Source organism: Vulpes lagopus, chromosome 19 (assembly GCF_018345385.1).
Source record: "Vulpes lagopus strain Blue_001 chromosome 19, ASM1834538v1, whole genome shotgun sequence".
Lineage (NCBI taxonomy): Eukaryota > Metazoa > Chordata > Mammalia > Carnivora > Canidae > Vulpes > Vulpes lagopus.
This window is the reverse complement of record NC_054842.1, coordinates 11,160,350-11,181,504: the sequence shown is the minus strand read 5'-3', so window position 1 is coordinate 11,181,504 and position 21,155 is coordinate 11,160,350. Positions and strand designations below refer to the sequence as shown.

General features: G+C 38.9%; 1 protein-coding gene across 1 annotated transcript in view; it reads left to right on the top strand.

Moving 5' to 3' along the window:
* The window catches only part of ULK4 (unc-51 like kinase 4), a 595,478-nt gene that overhangs the window by 279,296 nt on the left and 295,027 nt on the right, over nucleotides 1-21,155 (top strand). The window contains exon 31 of the mRNA XM_041734654.1: nucleotides 10,045-10,093. Coding sequence (XP_041590588.1) covers nucleotides 10,045-10,093 — 49 coding nt within the window. The remainder of the gene's footprint in view (nucleotides 1-10,044; nucleotides 10,094-21,155) is intronic.

Sequence of the window (21,155 nt, the reverse complement as noted above, 5' to 3'; positions counted from 1 at the left end):
TGGCTGACAAGATCTTTTGTGATCTGCTCTGGTTTATTCCTCCAGCCTGATTTTTAATTCTCTTCTCTTCACTCCTTCTACTACTGCAACAAATGTGCCTGTTCACTTGCTTTTCACTGCCTCTAATGAGCTCTTTGTTATGCTGTTCTCTTTGCTCAGGGCATAATTCATCCCTACCTGTCCTCCTCCTCCCCCTGCATCTATTCTCTGCCTGTCAATAACCTACTCCTCTTTTAGGGTTCAATTCAAGAAGTACCTGTACTGTGGGGTGTGATCTAAGCCGCCTCGGTCGATATCTCTGCCCACCTCCTTGTCACTTGACCAATTTACTTCCTTGTATCTCAGTTTCTCATGTGAAAAAAATTCATCATCATCATCATATTACCTGACTCCTAGGATTTTTTTGTTGTTGTTAGGATCCAGTGAGTTACCACATGTACATCTGTGGGAACCAAGTTCCACATGGTAACTGTGTGTACTGTTGTCATTGTTGATTCACTTTGAAGCCTTTGTTAGGCTTCTCAGGCAGTAAAGACTATAGCTGACCCCTGAACAACATGGGTTTGAACTGTGTAGGCCTACTCAGGTGGATTGTTTCCTGTAAACACAGTACAGTACAGTACTGTAAATGTATTTTTCCATCCTTATGATCTCCTTAACATTTTTTTCTCTAGCTTACTTTATTGTAAGAATGTAGTGTATAATCATATAATATACAAAGTATGTGCTAATGGGCTGTTTATATTATTGGTAAGGCTTCAGACCAACTGTAGGCTATTAGTAGTTAAGTTTTGGGGGAGTCAGAAGTTACACATGGATTTTTTTTAACTGCAGGGAGTCAGCGCCCCTACCCCATGTGTTACTCAAGGGTCAGCTGTATTTCTGTTGTCACTCCTGTACTTTTTTTTTTTAAAGATTTTAAGTAATCTCTACACCCATCGTGGGGCTGGAACTTACAACTCCTGATCAAGAGTTGCTTGCTTTACTGACTGAGCCAGCCAGGCGCACCCCTTCTATACCCTTTATAGACATCTCTCCTAGCATTTATAATACCTGATATAACTCTAACTTAGCTTAATGCATGGCACCTAATGGATACTCAGTATATTAATGAGTGTGTGAAAGAAAAGAGAGACAGATCTTAACCTGACTTTAAGTAGATTCCAAAAAAAACTCTTACATTTCATTAAGTAACAGGACAAAAAGGGACCATGGAAAATAGGTAGGTTCATTAAATTGAAAAGAATTTAAGGACTTTTATACAATTTTTTTTTTCTTTTTTATAGTGCTAGGCTCACATCTGTAGCAGAAAAGAGATGCTGGCCACATGTGAAATCTGGTGGTCCTCTTAGGGACTTGTCTCTGGTTTGTGCCCTTGCCAGTCCTTTATCTCACTTATCTTACTGATAGTGGTTTTTTCAATTAGTCCCCTCCCTGCTCTGGTGCAAGAAGCCACATGCTTCTTATCTGGAGTGCAGATCTAGAGCTATGTGACCAGACAATCATGTCTTGGGAAGAGTGCCAAGGATTCAAAGAATTATTAGAGAAAAGGAACCAGCTGCAGAGCCACAGTCTTCAGAAAGACAAAGGGTCAGGGCCCAGGACCCAGGCAGAGCAGAAAGGATGTGGGGACAAAGGAACCAAAGCCCTGCGCTGGTGAACAAGAATGTTGTTGCCTGTGTGGGGACAGTTAGTGTAAGGCCCTGGACAAACTGTGACCTTTGGGCACTGGTAGCACCTGGAGTTAGAGGGAGGCAGGGAGATTTTTGCACATGAGGTCCACATACCATGTGGAGGTCCTTTGGGGCACAGCTTTTCCATCTCACCTTCTTTACTTTCTGTGATGGAATAGGCTGGGGCCTTGTTCAACAGATGTGGGGCATCACAGGCTTATATTGTGTATTCACTGAGGTAATGGATGAAAAGCATTTGGCACAGTGGTTGATATAATGTACAGTTTTAAATGTATATAAATCTCCTTTCTATTGGAAAATATTTGCTTTGTGCTTAACCATAGTTTCTTACTGAAATTCCTGTCTTTTTCATGCTCTTTGAGGCAATGGGAGATTCTGTATGTGGGAGGTACATTCTGGAATAGCTTTGTATTCTAACTTAATTTTGGGACTTTCTCAGCAAATGAAGCAGTCAGCTTTATAAGTTGAATTAAGTTATTTTTATATTGTATATGTTTTTTGCCCACTGGGGTATAAACTTCTTCAAGGAAGAGGTATAATGCTTGCCCCTACGAAGGACTCTTTGGGTCTTTGTAAAAGGACCAGATCTAAAAATGTTTTGGCCAGAGATGCTAAAATTTCAACCCTGCCCCTTTCTTGTGAAAAATACCTTCTTAGATGTGTACCCTTGGTAAGACTTCTGCAATTCTGTGCAAGAGGATTAGCAAGCATTGCAGGCAAGGGCAAACATTTCAAGGAGAAACATTACAAATATTCCTGCTTTCAGGCTAGACATAATATCATGCCATAGCTACACATTATAAAACCATTTCTTTTTGAAGCTGATTCAACTAGACCAATAATTTTAAATTCAGCTTGATGTTAAAGATGGTCGAACATCTTTTTTTTTTTTTAATTTAAAATGATTGCTGTTGGTCCACTAGGCTGGCAAATTATGTAAGTCATAAGAAATGAAAAAGCTTTGTTTGTAGTCTAGTCCTCAGTTATAAACAAATAGTAACCCTTAAACTCCTAACCAGCATTGTTGAAGTTTTAAAAAGTCCAGCATCTATTTAGGGTTTCTAGATAAGTTGACCAGAAGCAGCTTATTCAAAGAACTCAATATGAATTATTCCTTTAAAAAGGAGGTAAGAGGATGCCTGGGTGGCTTTGTGGTTGAGCATCTGTCTTTGGTTCAGGTCATGATCCCAGGATCCTGGGATCGAGTCCCTCAACTCTCTGCCTGTGTCTCTGCCTCTGTGTGTGTCTCTCATGAATAAATGAATAAAATCTTAAAAAAAAAAAAAAAAGATGAGGCGCGTGGAATGGATGGAATTTCCAGGTGGCCTTCCAGATTCCCAGAAGGTGTTACTCAGTGAAGTAGTAATTTAGTGCTTCTGTGAAGGAACATTGCAGATGTAATTAAGGTCCCAAACTAATGGACCATAAAATATGAAGATCATCCAGATGGGCTTACTAATCATAGGAATGATTAGGAGTGGCCTAGAGGTCAGAGACTGGGGTGTCAAAGAGATTTGAAGCTCAAGGATTTTGCATGAAGGAGAGTCCTCTTGCTGGCTTTACAGATGGAAGAATCCATGTACCAAGGAATGTGAGCAGCCTGTAGGGTCTGAGAGGGACCCATGGCTGGTAGCCAACAAGGAAAGACAGCCCACAGTCCTATAGCTGCAAGGAACTGCATTCTGTCAACAAGAGAATGTGATTAAAAACATATCCCATTGTCACCCAGCCTCAAAAGGGGAAGTTGGCATCACTGACACCTTAGTTCCAGATTTATGGTCCTCTGAGCAGGTAACCCAGCCATGCAGAGCTAGATTTCTGACCAACAGAACTTTGAATTAATGAAGGAATGGGTATCACTTCACAACACTGAATTTGTGCTAATTTGTTATTCAGCAATAGAAAACAAATATGAGGCCTGAGTTATGACTCCTTTGGATTGCTGTAGTAGCCTATTAACTGTTACTAACTATTAACTATTCTATTAACTGTTAACCATTCTCTCTGGTTCTAAACTAATGTTACACTAACTGTGGTGAAGAAACAGTTTTTAAAATTTCAGTGTGCTGTGGACCAGTGCTGTGGCAGATTGAGTCTTACAAAAAATGGCTACAAAAAAATCTCCCATCCTGCATGCTCTTTGTCTACTTCCCCATCAGGAGATGACTGTTTCTCCTCCACTCCAGGCTGAGCTGACCTTAAAGACTGGCTTGTTAGCCATTTAGAATGCAGTGGAAGTGATACTGTGTGTCCCAAGGCTGAGGGTGAAAGCCCGGGCAGTTTCCACCTGGTTGTCTAGGAATGCTCCCTCTTGGCACCCAGCTGCTATGCTTGAGAGGCCAGGCCATTTGGAGAGGGTGGCAGCAGGTGGTCCCTGGGCAGAATTAATTGAGCCTTTTCTGAGTCACCCCATGTGACATGTGAGCAAAGAAACCTACAGATCAACTGATGAATTACTGAACTCCACATCTGAAACTAATGATGTATTATATGTTGGCTAGTTGAATTTAAATAAATAAAAAAGTCTGCAGATGCCTCCAGCCCCCCTGCTGTTCTAGCCAACGCCAACCTTTGTGTCTTCACAGCTGCCATCAGCAAATGAGGACAGGTCATCCTCAGCATGCCCTGTCCAAATCCATGACCCAAATAATTCACTAGGATCATAAAGTAGTCATTGCTTTATGACACAAAGTTTAGAATAGTTTGTTATGCCACAAAGGTAACCAGGAAACATATTTTTATAAAATATTATAAAAGTCAAAGCTGAAAAAGGTACTCAGAATATAAGCAGAAGTCATACAGTGTCACTTCTGTACTACACTGTTGGTCAAAACCATTACAAACCTGCCCAGCCTCACGGAGAGATGACACAGATCCCACATCTCAGAGAGGGGAGTCAAAGAATTTGGGAGCCATAAAGCAAAACCAAACCAAACAAAACAAAAACCCCCAAAACAAACAAAAACCAAAACTTTCAATATTGAAATAATTTTATCCCTACATAAAAGTTATAAAGGTAGTACAAAGAATTTCCATATGCCTTTCACCCTGCTTCCACGAATGTTAACAACTTGTTATCAAAACCAAGAAATTAACATTGATACAATAATATTAACTAAGCTGCAGATCTTATTCTGATTTTGTCAGTTTTCCCACTCATGTCTTTTCTCTAGTCTGGGGTCTGATCTAGGGTTCTACACTGCATTTAGTCTTCTTACCTAATAGGAATCCCTCTGAGTTAGGGACAGCTCCTCACTCTTCCCTTGCCTTTTATAGCTTTAACACTGTCGAAGTGCACTGGGTAGTTACTTTGTAAGATGCCGCTCAATTTGAGTTTGGTGGTTTTTTTTTCATGATTAGATTGAGGTTTGTAGTTTTGGCAAAAGTACCTCCAAAGCAATGGTGTGTCCTCCTCAGTGCATGATATCAGGGTGTGTGTGATGTCATTGTCTTATTTCTGGTGATGTGAAACATGCTCCCTTGGTTAAGATGGTGTCTGCCATGTTTCTCCACTGTAAATTTCTTTGTGGGGAACTATTTTGCAGCTATATGCAAATATCCCATGTTTCATCATATTTTGGTGGAGTCATGTTTTAAACTGCTACAAAGTTCAAATTTCTTATCATCAGACCCAACAGACAGAAATAATCTTTCCAGTTTGGTTAGTTGTCTTGTCACAGACCTGTGAGAGTGTGCAGGCTGGTTCTGGTCTGCAGACCATTCTTTGAGTAGGAATGTTCTGGACTGTACTCCTTCCCCTGCTCATTTTACACATTACTGTCTGATTGGAGCTTGAACAGTAAATCCTACTGTGTCATTCTCTGCTGAAAATCTTTCATCATTTCCCTGTCACGTGTAGGTAAAACCTAGACTTCCTGGTATGGCGTCCAAGGTTACATCATTCTGCTCCATCTTTCATGTCATCCTTTTACTACTCAGGCTGTGCCAATCCCCCTGCTCACCCTCTCAGTATAAGGCCAATTCTTTAACGCTTGTGAACACCTCTTCTTCCTGGTCTGGGCTTGTTGGGTTTTCTCCGGATTGGTTCCCTTATCACCTGTTATCTCTGCTAGAACTTACTTCTGTTTGTACAGAACCTACATCTCTGCTAAAACTTATTTCTGTTTGTACAGTCTTCAGAGTCTCTTAAGCTATTCGACTCCCAAGTTTGAAGGTATGGATTTTGAGTTTATAAGATTAGCCCATGGCAAATACTTAATAGAGTTAGTAATAGTTTGAGTACTGAGATAGATTTCAGGAAAAAAAATCTCCAGGACTAAGTAAGGTTTATATGACAACATGAATTGTTGAAATGCAGGGACAGTAGATGGAGAAGCCCTTTGGAGGGATGGACAGTGTCCCCAGTGGATAGGGCTGACTGCGGAGATGGAGGACCTTGATTTCTGGTGCTTGCTTGCTACATGGGCAGGTAAAAACCAGAAGCAGTCAAGCAAACCTGACACTGCAATGCCATGACCAAATCTGGTGTCTCCTTAGACCCATTTAATCACCGTTGGGGCTGCGCTCCTTGTCTTGCAAACCTGAGCCCAAGGTAGGCAGAGACTTTCCTTTCCCTCCCTGTACCTCCTCCTGGCTCCTCTTTTCCCTGAATAAATAGCAGTATGGTAGCATTTTATTTAGTTATTTTTAATTCTTATTCTTGGTTCAACTCAAGATAGTCTTTATGTTTCAAAGGAAAGTTTAAAAAATGTTAACAGTGGTTTGAAATGAAGCCCAACTCACTTCTGAACAGAAGCAGAGGAATCTCCCTGTTCCTACTTTTCCTACCTAAATTGCATCTAGTTATTTGTATCTGTCACTATATATACTTTATATTTAGACTGAATTATGAAGCATCAGTAAATAAAACTTTTAGAAAGTTTCCCAACACTGGGGCACTTGGGTGGCTCAGTCGGCTAAGCATCTGTGTTCAGCTCAGGTTATTATCCCGGGATCCTGGGACCAGAACTCCTTGTCCTGCTTCCTGCTCAGTGGGGAGCCCACTTCTCCCTCTGCTCCTTGTCTCCGACCCCGTTCTACTCACTGGTACTTGTTCTCTCTTTCAAATAAATAATTGTTTAAAAAATCTTAAAAAAGAAGTTTCCCAACACTGAGGGCAACAATTACTTTAGGCACAGGAGGGAGTTAGAATGCCAATAATGTCTCCTAAAGACATTTCTAAGTGTATTCAATTCTAATTCAAACAACACCCTTTTTGTTAATAATATAAACCACAGATATATAAAATCCCAGTGAATCAAAATTTTGTAAGGAAGACTCTTTAACAGCATACAATCTATTATTAAATTGTATCATTAAAGGAAAGAAAAAAACAAGACCCCCTCCCGCCAAATGTCAAGTGGTCCTATGTTGGGGAGTGCAGGGTATTTCAGTTTCCATCTCGAATTACTTAAAAACAGTGTGCTTAGATGGCTAACAAAGAATAGTATACTGTGATGTAGTTAATATCTTCATAGTCCTTTGAAGTTGAGGGATAATTTCAGAAAAAAATCTTGTTGGTTTTTGGTTTAAAAAAAATCCAGAAAAATCCAGATAAATCTTTTTACTTCTTGTCCTCAGGCTGTCCATAAACGCATAGACATTTTATATTATTTTAGAGTGTAGGGTATAACAGGCTGATGTAGTAAAATGATGCTGGTGATTTAAAATCATGGTGGCCAGCCACTGAACAGAGCCCAAAAATAAGATAGCCTTTTGCAAAAGTCTACTCCAATAATTTAAGACTTACTGCCTAATTAATTCCCTGAGACTCAGCCACATCAGCTTTCTTTGGAGGTAAGCCTTGTCCTCCCTGCTCTACAGAGGCCTGAGCACTGGGGCTGCTATCCAGAGTACAAATCAAAGGAAGAGAGCTCTGAGAAGATTGTTCTGTTACTCAGAGCACATCAAGGATTTGATCATCGGAAACCCGAGCCACTAATTGGGCCAACTGTGGTATGAGAGGAGGTGGTTAAAAGAAGGAGAGAGATTTTTAAAAATCAAAGTTTAAGAGCATATTGAAGGCAAATATTGTCTCCAAAGCAACCTAAAATTGGGGATTTCAGATGTCTTTGACCCATGTAAGAAAAATGCATTTTATATCAGCACCCATTATGAATCTATAAACCTAAAACCAAAACAAAAATGTCGTGGAACCATACTGCATGTGACAGGGCAGCTTTGGATATTCTCTATTTCATTATTTTAATTAAGAAAATGCTAGTCAATACCCAGTGAACTCATGTCATTGTGCACTTATTGGTCATTTCCCAGTCTGGAAAAACACTGCCTTAACTCATTGTAAACATTTGCAGTTGTCCTTGTACCATACTTGCTTTAGAGGTTGTTTTGTTTGGTTTTTGAATTTACACTTAGTTTATGAATCATTGAAAATGTCATAGAAATGCTGTGTTTTTTGTTTTTTTTTTTTTTTTTTTAACTGAAATTGCTTTTACTTAGCTCGAGTTCCCTTTTCATTTACCAGATGTAGTTCTGAATTATGTCCTGTCAAAGGACATTCACAGTTTTAGAAAATTGTGAAGCCTGGCATGCTAGAGCTGAGAGTTGAAGGGGCCTGAAGAGGCAGTCCAAGCCAGCCTGCTCATCATGCAGAAGCCCTGGATAAGGATTAGTTGTAATTCATAAGAATGAATTATAGAGGTTTCTACAGTCATGTCCTAGCAGTAGAGTTTATTTAAAAATACTGTCACGAGGGTGCTGGTGTTGTGAGTGGGTGCTTCTGGATCTGAATCTTGAAGGAGAGTGTAGAAGAAGTAGCTCTCATTTCTAGGTACCATGGGAGAAGAAGTGGAGCCCATGTCCTGGGAACTTTCTTGGCTGGGGTGCCAAGAACTAGGGCAACTCTCAGGTGTCATTTCAGTCCGGACCTACTAAGAGTATATATCGTAAAATTTTAGAAAGCCAATTTAGGGAAAGAGGTGGTCAACATCTTGGGAGCTGAGGAAGAAGACTGGGAATGTGCTGGCCTGAGCTTGTACTATGTTTTGAGTCTGTACTTTTCTGGTCCTGCCCTAGGCCCATGGTGTAAGGAGCTTCAGCCTCTCATCTGAACCTTCAAGTTGCCCAGGAAAGTGAGAGACTGTAAACAAATTTAATATAATTTAATATTTGTAGTCAAAACCTTATCCCCTAATATATTAGAACTACAGAAATAATCATTTAGATAGGAGGGGCTTTCTAAGCACTCCCTGCAGTCTTTGAGACTTCTCTCCATACCTCACTTTCTCTTAACACATATTTATTAACACTGTGATCTATTTTTGGCAAGTCTCATAGGCTTTTCTTTTATCAGTGTATTATCATAGACAAACAAGCTCTAGAGAGGCCCGATGACAAATTCCCTTCCTATCCATCTGGGATTTTCTATGAAATAGACAAACTGTACATACCCGCAATGAAGGCAGCATGCTTAAGTGCTATTGTTTATCATACAAAGTAAATGCTAATAAAATGAAGGAATCTGATTTATTTTTAAAACAGACCAGGAATCAGCAAATTATAACTTATGGGTCAGATATAGCACATCCTTGATTTTGTAAATAAAATTTTATTGGAACCACCGCCATGCTATTCAATTATGTATTATTTATGCCTGCTTTTACAAGGTAGTGACAGAGTTAAGTGGTTGCCGTAGAGACTGTGTAGCCCAGGAAAGCCTAAAATCTTTGCCATCTGACCCTTTACAGAAAAAGGTTTACTGCCCTGGACTGAAAGGATATCTAGGGACTGAAGTATTGTTTTTAGTAAGAATTGTTGAGGCTATTTTCTCTTAAGTTGGATGAAAACAACCTTCTGTCACAATAGATAATAATTCATAATTAATTTGGATGAGGGAAAGTTCCCAAAGTCTATTGGGTGATTGGGGTCTACTCTTTTTTAAAAAATATAAAAGATTAAAAATCATTTTACATTCATTCATTAATACTGAGAAGATAGCTAATGAGGCATATATGAGAGATTACAGTGTGGCACGCTTCTAATTTAACTGTGCAATGAAGGCTGGTCACATGATTTCAGCTGGCATTGTCTAGTCTCATAGTCTTTATAATAATTGTGAATTTTAATTAATTTTTACATTTATAAATGTCAATCTACTTAAGATTATACTTGCTACAGATCAGTAAGGCTAAGCTAATAGTCACTTGAAAGAGCCCCATATTTCTTGTATTTAATAGATGTAGTTCAATGTATTAAAAATGAGTATTTAATCATCTGGTTTTTAGTTCACAGAATTTAAGTAATAAAACATGGGGCTGCGGTGCTCCTTGATCAGGATAGTTTAAATATGAGTTATCTAATGTGTGGTTATCTTTTTATTTCTTTTTAACAGACTTGTGGAAGAGAGCAAACTGATCCCACTCATTTTTGAAGTAATTCTGGTAAGAAGGGAAGTGTGTATCTGGAATTCGAGTGACATTTAAAAAACTTTAAGGTTTTGACCATGTTGTGGGGTTGGGTTCTAACCCTAACTCTGTCCAGAAGGATTCTGTGCCCTTTATCATCTTACTTCACCTTATCAGGTCCCTGTTTCTCTATCTGAGCTCTCGTTCAGCTCTGAAATTGTATAGAAACACTGTTTAATGGCCTGCCCTCTTTTCACAAACCCTTTATCTGAGGTTGGTTTGTGCAGAAGGGCAGAAGGATGACTGCTGCACTTCAGTATGAATTTTCTGATGAAGCCCTCTGACTTGGTAGTCACTGGGTCACATCAGCAGTTTTGTGCTTATGGTCAGAAAGTTATGTTCTTTAGAATGTAGAAGAGCTTAACTTCCATACATCATTTTTTCCCTATGTATAGAATGCTATGCAATTGAAAACCATCTGTTAAAGAAAACCTTTCTTCTATGGTTCCTATGTATAGAGGGTAAAATGGGATTGCAGAGTTGACTTTTCTCCCTTCTGATGAATCCCTGCTTATAGCAAAGGCAGGTTTGAGAAGTAGGCTAGAAATTAAGTTGGTATTTAAAGCAACAGAGTGCCCTTAGCTGAAGAACTGTTCTCTTGTACCTGGGTCAGCTATTTCCCTTCACTAAAAGCTTTCTGTATATAGCTAACTTAGAGCACAAGGGACAGAGGAGGGGACACTTCCCCAGCCAGATTGGCCTAACCTACCTTGGTCTTCAGTGGAGCAGTAACCCTAGTCTGATAATTGTACCCATGGAAAATTAGCTTTACTTAATCATCCTGAAATATTATTAATCTACAGGTTGTTTGTGTGTTGATATGGCTAAATGGTACAGGTGAATCTTCCTTCCAGGAGTGTGGGTTGGGTTTGCAGAGCTATATGGTTTGGATGGGGGCAAGGGGTGGGGGTGGGTGGTATTCCCAAGGCATGCTCTTGTGACAACAAGATGACACAGAGCTGCTGTGCTGGTGATATGTGCAAGGTTTGAGCCTGGATTGAATTGCTTCAGATAGTAAGGGGATTTTATGAGCAGTATCAGAAGAAGAAATAGAGAAAATGAGAGGAAGACACATGGAGATGGAGAGCTATCTGATAGGGATTTTCAGCTTTGCCAAGTGGCCTGTGTGTCTCCCTGTTTTCAGAGGGTATATGTGACTTGTGACATTGCATTTGTTTTAGAGGACAGTGGGTACAGTAAACTGCCTGGTTTGGGATTGGTTGGGCATGGGGCAAGAGTGAAAGCTGGCCAAACCCAGCCATATCAGGCTTGCATTTGCAGAGACCAGTGCTGAAGACATGGAGAGCACTTGAATTAGAACAGGCCTTAAGAGGGGGCGCCTTGCTGTGGCGGGGTGTTTTTAACCTATTCAGGTCAGTACAGCTCCTTTTATAACTGATGAAAAATTCTCATCCTACCTTTGGCAATCACCTTGGCATCTCAAATCTGCATATAGGAAATTCCTTCTTGAGGGTTACCAAGATTCCTCTGTGCTTGATTAATCTTTGTATAATGACCACCTTCATATTTTACAAACCATGGTAAATGTTTAATTTAATTGGTTAATGCCATGATATAGACCTTTGTCATGTGTTGGAGCTGTCAGAGAGAGTGGGTAGAGGTGACAACTACTCTCCAGGTGAGGATCTCAGCCAGTCCTGAGCCCTGTGACCTCCCAGGCATGACTGGGATGATACTTTTCCTCTAACCAGAACAGCTCCACACTCAGGTTTCTTGTAGGATAATATTTTTTTAAAAAAAGGTCCTGCTGCAAAAAAAAAAAAAAAAAGGAAATAAAACAGTTGGAAATCACTGCTTTTGGGAACAAATCTTTGATGTCCTTGAAGAACATTATTAAATCCCTTTTCTTCTTTTGTCTTTCTTGAGTTGAATAATCTCAACTTTCCCCTCTGTATAAATACATTTTTTAATCAATTGAATGTCTTTGTAACTGTTATCCTGTGAACAATTACCTTGTCCTTTCTAAATTTTTGTCACTGAGCAAGGCATAAAACAGCATTTTAGTAATTCTGTGATGCACATTTTTTTTTTTTCAGATTTTACCATTTCTGAAACTGGGATGTACTTTTCAAATCACTGGCATTTTACAATTGCTTTCAGCCAGGTGACCTGCTTGTCATTGCCTTAACTGATTCATTTCACTTTTCTTTTTATAAGTACCCAAGAGTGATGCATTATAAAAATATATGTCTGAATATGTCTAAAAGGGCTCTTTCAATAAAAATAAAATGAACTTTCTGAGTAACAAGAAATCATGTCATAGTTTAATTGGCAGCATTTTTCTTTCTTAGGGCTTAATAAAATAATGATGCATCTTAGAACTGAAGGATTCCTAGTTTCAGGGAAATACAGTATATACTTCAATTAGGTTTGGTTCCTATGCTCAAGGCCCTATGTGGTATCTACATACATGTAGCAGCTTCTTGGCAGCAGTTTGATCAGAAAAGACATAATGAAAAGATTGTTCGGGGTCCTGCATATTGGCTACTGCTTGTTTTCTAGCCACCCATTAAAAAAGCAAAAGCTGGTGGTCCGTTGTGATCTCCTGATGACTTTTTTTCTCTCCTCTTAGCCCATAACTGTTTTCCAGCTTCTTTTGATGTACTTAAAGCCTGATATGGGCTTTATAACTTCCTCCTTTTCTAGAGTTCCTCAAAGAATGTTCTCTTACCAGCAGTGCATTCTTTCCGACATGTTTTGCAGTAAGAAAGTAAATGTTTCTCATCTGATGGGTAGGAATTGCAGGCAGCTTCTGTCTTTTCTGTAGGCCTGGAGGGAAGTGAAGCTGTAAGAAGCAGAACTGTGAATTTGATATCCTATTTATATAAAAATAGCCATGTGCAAACCTTAAGCATGTAGAGCAAAGAACTTTAAGTATGGATCAAACTGGTCAAGATACTGTACAGAGCTATAGTGATTAGAACAGTATGGTACTGACCTAAGAATAGACATACAGTACTGATGGAACAGAATAGGAAACCCAGAAATAAATTGATACTCTTATGGTCAATCTATGACAAAGGAGGCAAGAACATACAGTGGGAAAGAAACAATCTCTTCAGTGAATGGCGCTGGGAGAACTGGACAGCTACATGCAAAAGAATGAAACTGGACTACTTTCTTACACCATACACAAAAATAAAATGGAATCAAGACCTGTGAGACTTGAAACCACAAAAGTCTTAGAAGAGAACACAGGCACTAATTTCTTTGACATCAGCCATAGCAACATTTTTCTAGATATGTCTTATCAGGCAAGTGAAACAAAAGTAAAAATAAACTACTGGGACTGTACCAAAATAAAAAGCTTTGTACAGCAAAAGAAACCACCAACAAAACAGAAAGACAAACCTACTGAAAGGGAGAGTACATCTGAAAACATATATCTGGTAAGGGGTTAATACTCAAAATATGTAAAGAACCCATACAACTCAACATCAAAAACCCAAACAATCCAATTAAAAAAATGGAGAGAAGACCTGAGCAGACATTTCTCCACAGAAGACATACAGATGGCCAACAGACACATGAAAAGATGCTCAACATCATTAATAATCAGGGAAATGCAAGTGAAAACCACAATGAAATACCACCTCACACCTGTCAGAACAGCGAGAATGAAAAGAAATAACAAGTGTTGGCAAGGATGTGGAGAAAACAGAACCTTCATGCACTCGGTGGAAATGTAAATTGATGCAGCCACTGTGGAAAACAGTATAGAGATTCCTCAAAAAATTAACAATAGAAATACCATATGATCCAGTAATTCCTCTAATTGGAATTTACCCAAAGAAAAAGAAAACACTTTGAAAAGATCCATGCATCCCTATGTTTATGCAAGCATTATACAGTAGCCAGGATATGGAAGCAACCCAAGTGATAGATGAATGGATGATGAACATATATAAACACACACACAGAGGAATATTAACCATAGAAAGGATAAGATCTTGCCATTTGCAACAACATTGGTGGGGTCTGGACAATATTATGTTAAGTGAGATAAGTTAGAGAAAGACAAAGATCACATGATTTCACTTCTTTGTGGAATCTAGAAAACATAGACAAAAAGCAGAATCAGATCTATAAATACAGAAGACAAACTGATAGTTGCCAGGGTTGAGGAGGATGGGCAAAATGGGTAAAGGGATGTGGGTGGTATGGGCTTCCAATTTTGGAATGAAAAAGTCATGAGAATAAAAGGCACCGACGGCATAAGGAGTATAGTCCATGGCATTGCATTAGCATTGTATGGTGAAGAGCAGAGGATAATGTATAGATTGATCAAATCACTGTGTTGTACACCTGAAACTAACACTGTGTGTCAACTATACTAAAAATTAAAAAACAGAACAACTGGTTAAAGACACAACCAACTGAAAGTAGTTTTTATTATATATATAAAAAAAATCTCTAGTCATAACCGCCTCTTCAGAAGGCACAGTGCTCCCTCCTGTCTGGATAGCTAACTGGCCCCCTGGATTCATCATGCAGGAAGAGCGATGTACAAGCACATAATTGGACAGGAGTGGTGTGGGAGATTTAGGGACGGAGGTTGAGAATGCTGTGGACTCCAGGGGTGGAAGGGAGCCCCTGCTCATTGCAAGGAAAGGAGTCTCCCAAAAGAAGTAACCTTTGAATGTGGCCTTGAGAGAATTGCCATGAGGAGAATGGGCATTCCAGCATGGGGGATGGTGAGTTCTTAGATGTGCCTGGACCAGAAACCATGGAGAATTGTAGGGAGTGAGGCTGGAGCATAGTTTGGGCATGGATCCTACAGGCTTTATATTGTGGTGGTTTCATATTTGTTTGGCTTTGTGAATAATTGATGCTTTTCAAAATCAGATAGTATCTTCCACTTAAAAATCTTTTTGAGCCTCTGGCTCAGGGGCTGTGTGTGCTGAGGAGGTTAGGCTGCTCAGCCAGACATTGGGACTCATAGAGAATCAGGCTTAGGGTCATGGGATTATATTGAAAACTTGAGACTGGTTGAGGGCTGGATTCTGTGAGTTCTCTGGAAATCTCCATTAGTGAGGCTTTTGAAATCAGCCATAGGGTGAGTAGGGAAAGGGACATAAAACACAGGGCTGGTCTCAGAGGTTTAATCCAAGGGCCCAGGACTTCTAACACCACATTCAGGCCAGAAAGCAAGCAGAATGTTTTTAATCCTGAGACCCAGTGGCAAGTGTCCCAGCTCTTGGCAGGCCAAGTGGTGAGGAAAGCCAGGTTAGCTGATTGCTTATAAAAAAAGAGCTGTCACAGCAGCTTCCCTGGCAGGGCCCACTTGGTTGAGGGCACTGCCTTTTCCTTCACCTTGCAAGGCAAATGTGTTGGGTGGAGTCTGGAGGCTCAGGCAGTGTGTGCTGGGTTAAGCTGAATGGATTCCTCTGCACAGTCTTCAGGTCTAGCATGCTGAGGCAGTCTGAATCTGTGTTACAAATGCAGGTTCCCAAGAATGGGAACCATCAGAAGGACCCAGTGGCTTGGTTGGGAATGCAGAGTTGCCTGTGGAGCAGGATAGAAGGCATTATTCTTCCCCCTTTGCCACTTTCCAAAGTGTAGAAGATGCTTTTAAATGTGTCTTAAGTATGAATTTGGATGAATCAGCCTTTGGATTTTGCTATAACTCTAATCTCTCTTCATTTTATTTTAGTGGTTTATGCTTTGGCCTACTTCAGTAAATCATTTTGATACCAAGTAATATAGGCAAACTGTATTTTATTGGAAAAAAATCTTTATTCATGGCAGATTTTCCAATATGTGCCAAAATATTGCTGTCATGATATTTTATGTGTCTGTTCCAAAACAAACAATTAAAGAGCAATTTGGATGGCAAATGTTAACAATAAAAATGGGATTAGCAATACACTAGTTTGACAATTATATTGTTTTAACAATCTTGAGGATAGCAACCAAAGCAGGCTTGAGTAAATCTTTCAAGTCAATGGTATCTTTAGAAAAGAGTCTCTTTATGGACCCTCGGAGCCTGAAGGATTTAATCATGGAGACACCAACATAGTACAGACTGGCAGCCACATTACATTTAAGGAATGTTTTCAGTCCTGAGCATTCATCAGGCTTTTAAAATTACTTTGCTTTTTCTCTAGTTGCAACCCATCTGATGTGAATTGGTTCTTTTAGGTATGTGAAAAAGACAAGTTCTTTATAAGATTAAGAATCTGCACACTTGTGTCCAATATGCCATTAATATAATTCTGCTGTGCACATGGGTGTGAATTTCTATAGTAGAAAACAAGATTCCATTAAAATTTCAAAATGCTTGACTTAGGAAGAGCCTTTCAAAGTTATACAGAGTACTTGATATAAGAGAAATCTGTTTCTTTAATCTATGTGAATACCTATTCAGGATTTCGGTAGTTCGCAGAATGGAGCTGTATAACCCAACTGCTGTTGTATAAAGATGACTTTACACACTACTCACATACTGTCATTAGAATATGTGCTTTGAGGTGGGTTTTTTTGTGTGTGTGTGTGTGTGAGGGGTAGGAAATAGATTTGCATAGATCTGTTCTTGGTAGCTTATGTCATCAATTTGTATTTGTAAAACAGCTCTCTAGAGATGGGGTGTAATCTATTGATGCCACATTGAATGAAGTTACCCGTATAGCTACTGAACAAATGACTGATCTGCTCAGTATCCTGTTACCTGGTTAGCCGAATAAATGGGTCGAAGCTAAACAAAATAAACTTGTATCAGCAAACTTGGCATAAAGCATAACTAGTTTCTGCATAATTAGCCCAACTGGTTTGAAAGAAGATGGACTTTATTAAGATAAAAACCACATATTAGGGATCCCTGGGTGGCGCAGCGGTTTGGCGCCTGCCTTTGGCCCAGGGCGCGATCCTGGAGACCCGGGATCGAATCCCACATCAGGCTCCCGGTGCATGGAGCCTGCTTCTCCCTCTGCCTGTGTCTCTGCGTCTCTCTCTCTCTCTCTCTCTCTCTGTGACTATCATAAATAAATAAAAAAAAATAAAAAAAAATAAACAGCTCTTTAAAAAAAAAAAAAAACCACATATTAGGTCCACTGCAAAAAATGCTAAAGTAGAGCTTAAGATATCTCTGGCCAGTTACAGGGTACATATTGGGAATGTGTTACATATGGCCTCTCCTGAGCCGGTGGAATCCTGAGTTTTATCATCATCATTCTTCTTTCTAGTTAGTTCTGCCCTAGGCCCTGGGCTTCACTTTGAGGAAACAGTATTCCTTCTCCCTTCTCTCTGAGGAGACGGTCTAGTTAAAAAGCATAGAAACAGACAAGTGATATATACTTCACAAGGGTGTAGCTTTTAGAGTTTTTGGTTTTTACTCCTAATTGGTTATGGAATTAGACTTGCAAACAGAGGGTAAACTAGGGCACACTGTACTTCTCAGTGTGGTAACCAGTAGCCACACAGAGCATTGAATCGAGTTGTGTTCTAAGTGTCAAATACCAGATTTCAAAAAAAAAAAAGTGTTAAGTAGGTGATTTTCTTGTATTGATTATATGTTAAAATAATAATTTTGGCTACATCACTTTGGCTAAGTGAAGTATCATTAAATTAATTTTATCTTTTCATTTATTGCAGCTTCCAGAACATTTAAAACATGTGGTTTGCATTCTTTTTCTTTTGGATGGTGCTGTACTAGGTGATTTCCTACATCTATCCTCAGTGACATTGTGAATTCCACTTAGGGAAGAAACCCTGCTGTGTATAACCTCATTTGTGCCGAGCACATTGCCCTCCTGATTTTTGCCTCTCAGTATGTATTGATTTGTTCATTAACAAGTGAGAGAGGTAAGGCATGGCTGTTATATTTAGATCCTTCTTTCCTAGACTGCAGTCACCAGCCGATCTTTGTCTCCTTGATGGTGGGGGGACGATGAAATAGTAAGATGGGCCAAGTGATGTACCCATGAAAGGTAATTTGGTCATAGCTCCCCTGAATTTTGTTCATGGCTGGTTGATACCATTTGATTTTACTGGTTTCCTGACTCTGGAGTGTCTGGGAATGTCCATTCATTGGCCATTGGCCACCTTTGGCTTCAGGCTGTGTTAAAAAATAAAATGCCTATCGTGGTCATCAGGCATTGCCAGTCTCATGACTCCAAAACTTTTGTGTTTCGGCCCCTTTGATAGATGGGAACAGAGTAGAATGACTCGTGGAAAATACAAAGACTCACTGGAAGGACCTAGTGTAAAATCAGTGATTACCCATTCTTCATATGTAACCCCTGAATGTTACTTTTTCTTAAACTTCTTTGGTAATGTAGGATTTGATAAAGTTTATTCATGAACAAAACTATTGAGAATACTTTTTAAGAAAGTAGAAATGTCAGCAAAAAGTTACTAGTTTCAATTAAAGCCACAAACATCGATTAGCATTTGCTTTTGATGCTCTTTTGTGTTTGTTTTCTTGGATGAGCAAGAAAAAGCAGAATTTATATGCTTACCCAGAGCTGCAAAGGATTTTCAGACTGAGCCAGGAAATCTGATGGACTGAAGCAGTTTACAGATTTATGGGGAAAGGAAAGCTTTTTAAATAGCACTAGCAAGTGAAATTGCATTTTGGATTTATTAGAGGTACCAAATTGGAGAAAGACTGTGAGAAGAAACCAGTAAGGGCAAATTATTACATAGGATTTTTAGGTTTATTTATCTCTGGTAACAAAATAAGTGCCTACTTGTAAAGAGTTCAAATGGTACAAAAATGTCTAACATGGGGGCCCCTGGATGAATCAGTCAGTTAAGCATCTGCCTTCTGTTCAGGTCATGATCTCGGGGTCCTGGGATAGAGCCTTGAGTTGGGCTTTTTGCTCTGCAAGGAATCCGCTTTTCTCTCCTCCCTCTGCCTGTCACTCCCTCTGCTTGTGTACTTGCTTACTTTGTCAAATAATAAAATAAAGTCTTAAAAAAAATGTCTAACATAGAATGTAAAGATCTTCTATAGTATCATATTGCACTGCACAGCTTAATTCATATTCTTATCTTCCACCCATGTATTATATCTGTATCTTTTAAAAGTATAAAACAGAACCATAATAAATATTCTATTTTGTATCTGCCTTAATGTATAGTGTCCACAACACCTGTGTGTGTGCGCGTGCGCGTGTGCACATATGTATTATTTATTCTATCTCATGGCCACATAATATTTCATTGTATTAACACCATTTATTTAGCCAATCTTCACTGATGAATACTTAAAGTTTTTTTCCCTTTACCCTTTTTGCTAATATGAGCAACACCAACAGAAGAATATCTTTGCCATATCTTTGTACCTCTGTGAGTTTATCTAAATTTTTAACAGTTGAATTAGTGTGCCAAAGTATATGCATCTTTTGTATTTTATATTACTCTCAAAAGTGTTAATATAAAATTTCTCACATAGCAGTAGTATAAAATAGTACCAACTGTGCCATACTTACAGTGAGTATCATTCAATTGTCAGTTGTTTTTTTGACCAGTTTGCTTTTTGATATGTCAAATACATCTTTTAAAAAAAGATTTTATTTATTTATTTATTTGAGAGAGAGAAAGAGAAAGGGAGAGAGCCCAGGCTAGCACAAGCAGGGGGAGGGACAGAGGGAGAAGCCGACTCCTCACCAAGCAGGGAGCTCCATGGAGGGGGATGGACCCAGGAATTACTACCAGAGCTAAAGGCAGGCACTTAACTAGCTAAGCCACCCAGGCACCCCTCTTTTATATTTTATTTTATTTTTTTATTTAAAGCTTCTATGTTTTTCAGCACGCTTGGGCAAGGACTTCTCCTCAACAAGTTTATATGATATTAATCTTTTATTCTGTCCATTTATAGTGTCATGATTACATTTTAAATCTTTGCCCTACAATAACTTTGTTGTATGGAATGAGTTTAAATCCAGCTTTTCTCTTCCCCACACCTCCTTTTCTCCATCACTGAGTTGTTCTGACACTGTTTGCTGTTGTAATTGTCATTATGGTGACTTGAAATATATTTCTCATTCACTCACTGGATCTCCACTTATTGTTTACCGTCTATGGGCATACAATATGCTATATGTATTTAGAATGCATAATTTGATGGGTTTTTACATATGTATGTGTGATTAGGATAATGAACATTTCCAACATCCCCCTAAAATTTCCATTCCTATTTGTAATCCATCTCTCTAGATGCCTTTCTTGTCCCAGGCAACTATTAATTGGCTTTCAGCCCCCTCTAAATTAGCTTTCACATGATAGTTTTGCATATAGAATTTTATATAGATGAGTAATAAGATATGAACTTTTTTTTTTTAAATGGACTCCTTCTTTCACTGGGCAAACTTATTTTGAATTCATTAGTGATGTAGTACATATCAGTAGTTCATTTGTTTTTGTTGCTGAGTATTGTTCCATTGCAAAGAATAAGAATATGCAGTAAGCTGTGTGGTGTGATATTATGGAAGATAACATTCTATATTAGACATTTCTGTACCATTTGAACTCTTCACATTGCGTGGAAACTCTTTATCCATTGCATGGATATACTGCAGTTTAGTGATCCATTCATCTGTAGATGGACATTTGGGTTGTTTCCACTTTGGGACTATTATGAATAATGCTATGAATATTGGTCTATAAGTTTTTGTGTGGACACACTGTAAATGCCTAGGAATGGAGTGGGTGACATATAGAATAGGTAATGTTTAACCTTTTAAGAAACTGCAAAGCCATTTTGGAACATGGCTTACTCTTAGATTCCCATTGCTAAGGAGATGAGAGTTGTGGTTATTCCACATTTTCATTAACACTTGGTATGATTAATCTTTTTTTGTTTTAGACATTCTAATGGATTTGTAGTAGCATATCAGTGTGGCTTAATTTGTATTCCCCTGATTATTACTTTTGTTGGGCTTATTTGCCATCTGTATATGTATGTATTCAAATCTTCTGCCCTTTGTTTTTATTGTTTGTTTTCTTGTTACTGAGTTGTAAGAGTTCTTTTTTATATCTACCTACAAGTACTTTGTCAGCTGTATATTCTGAGTAT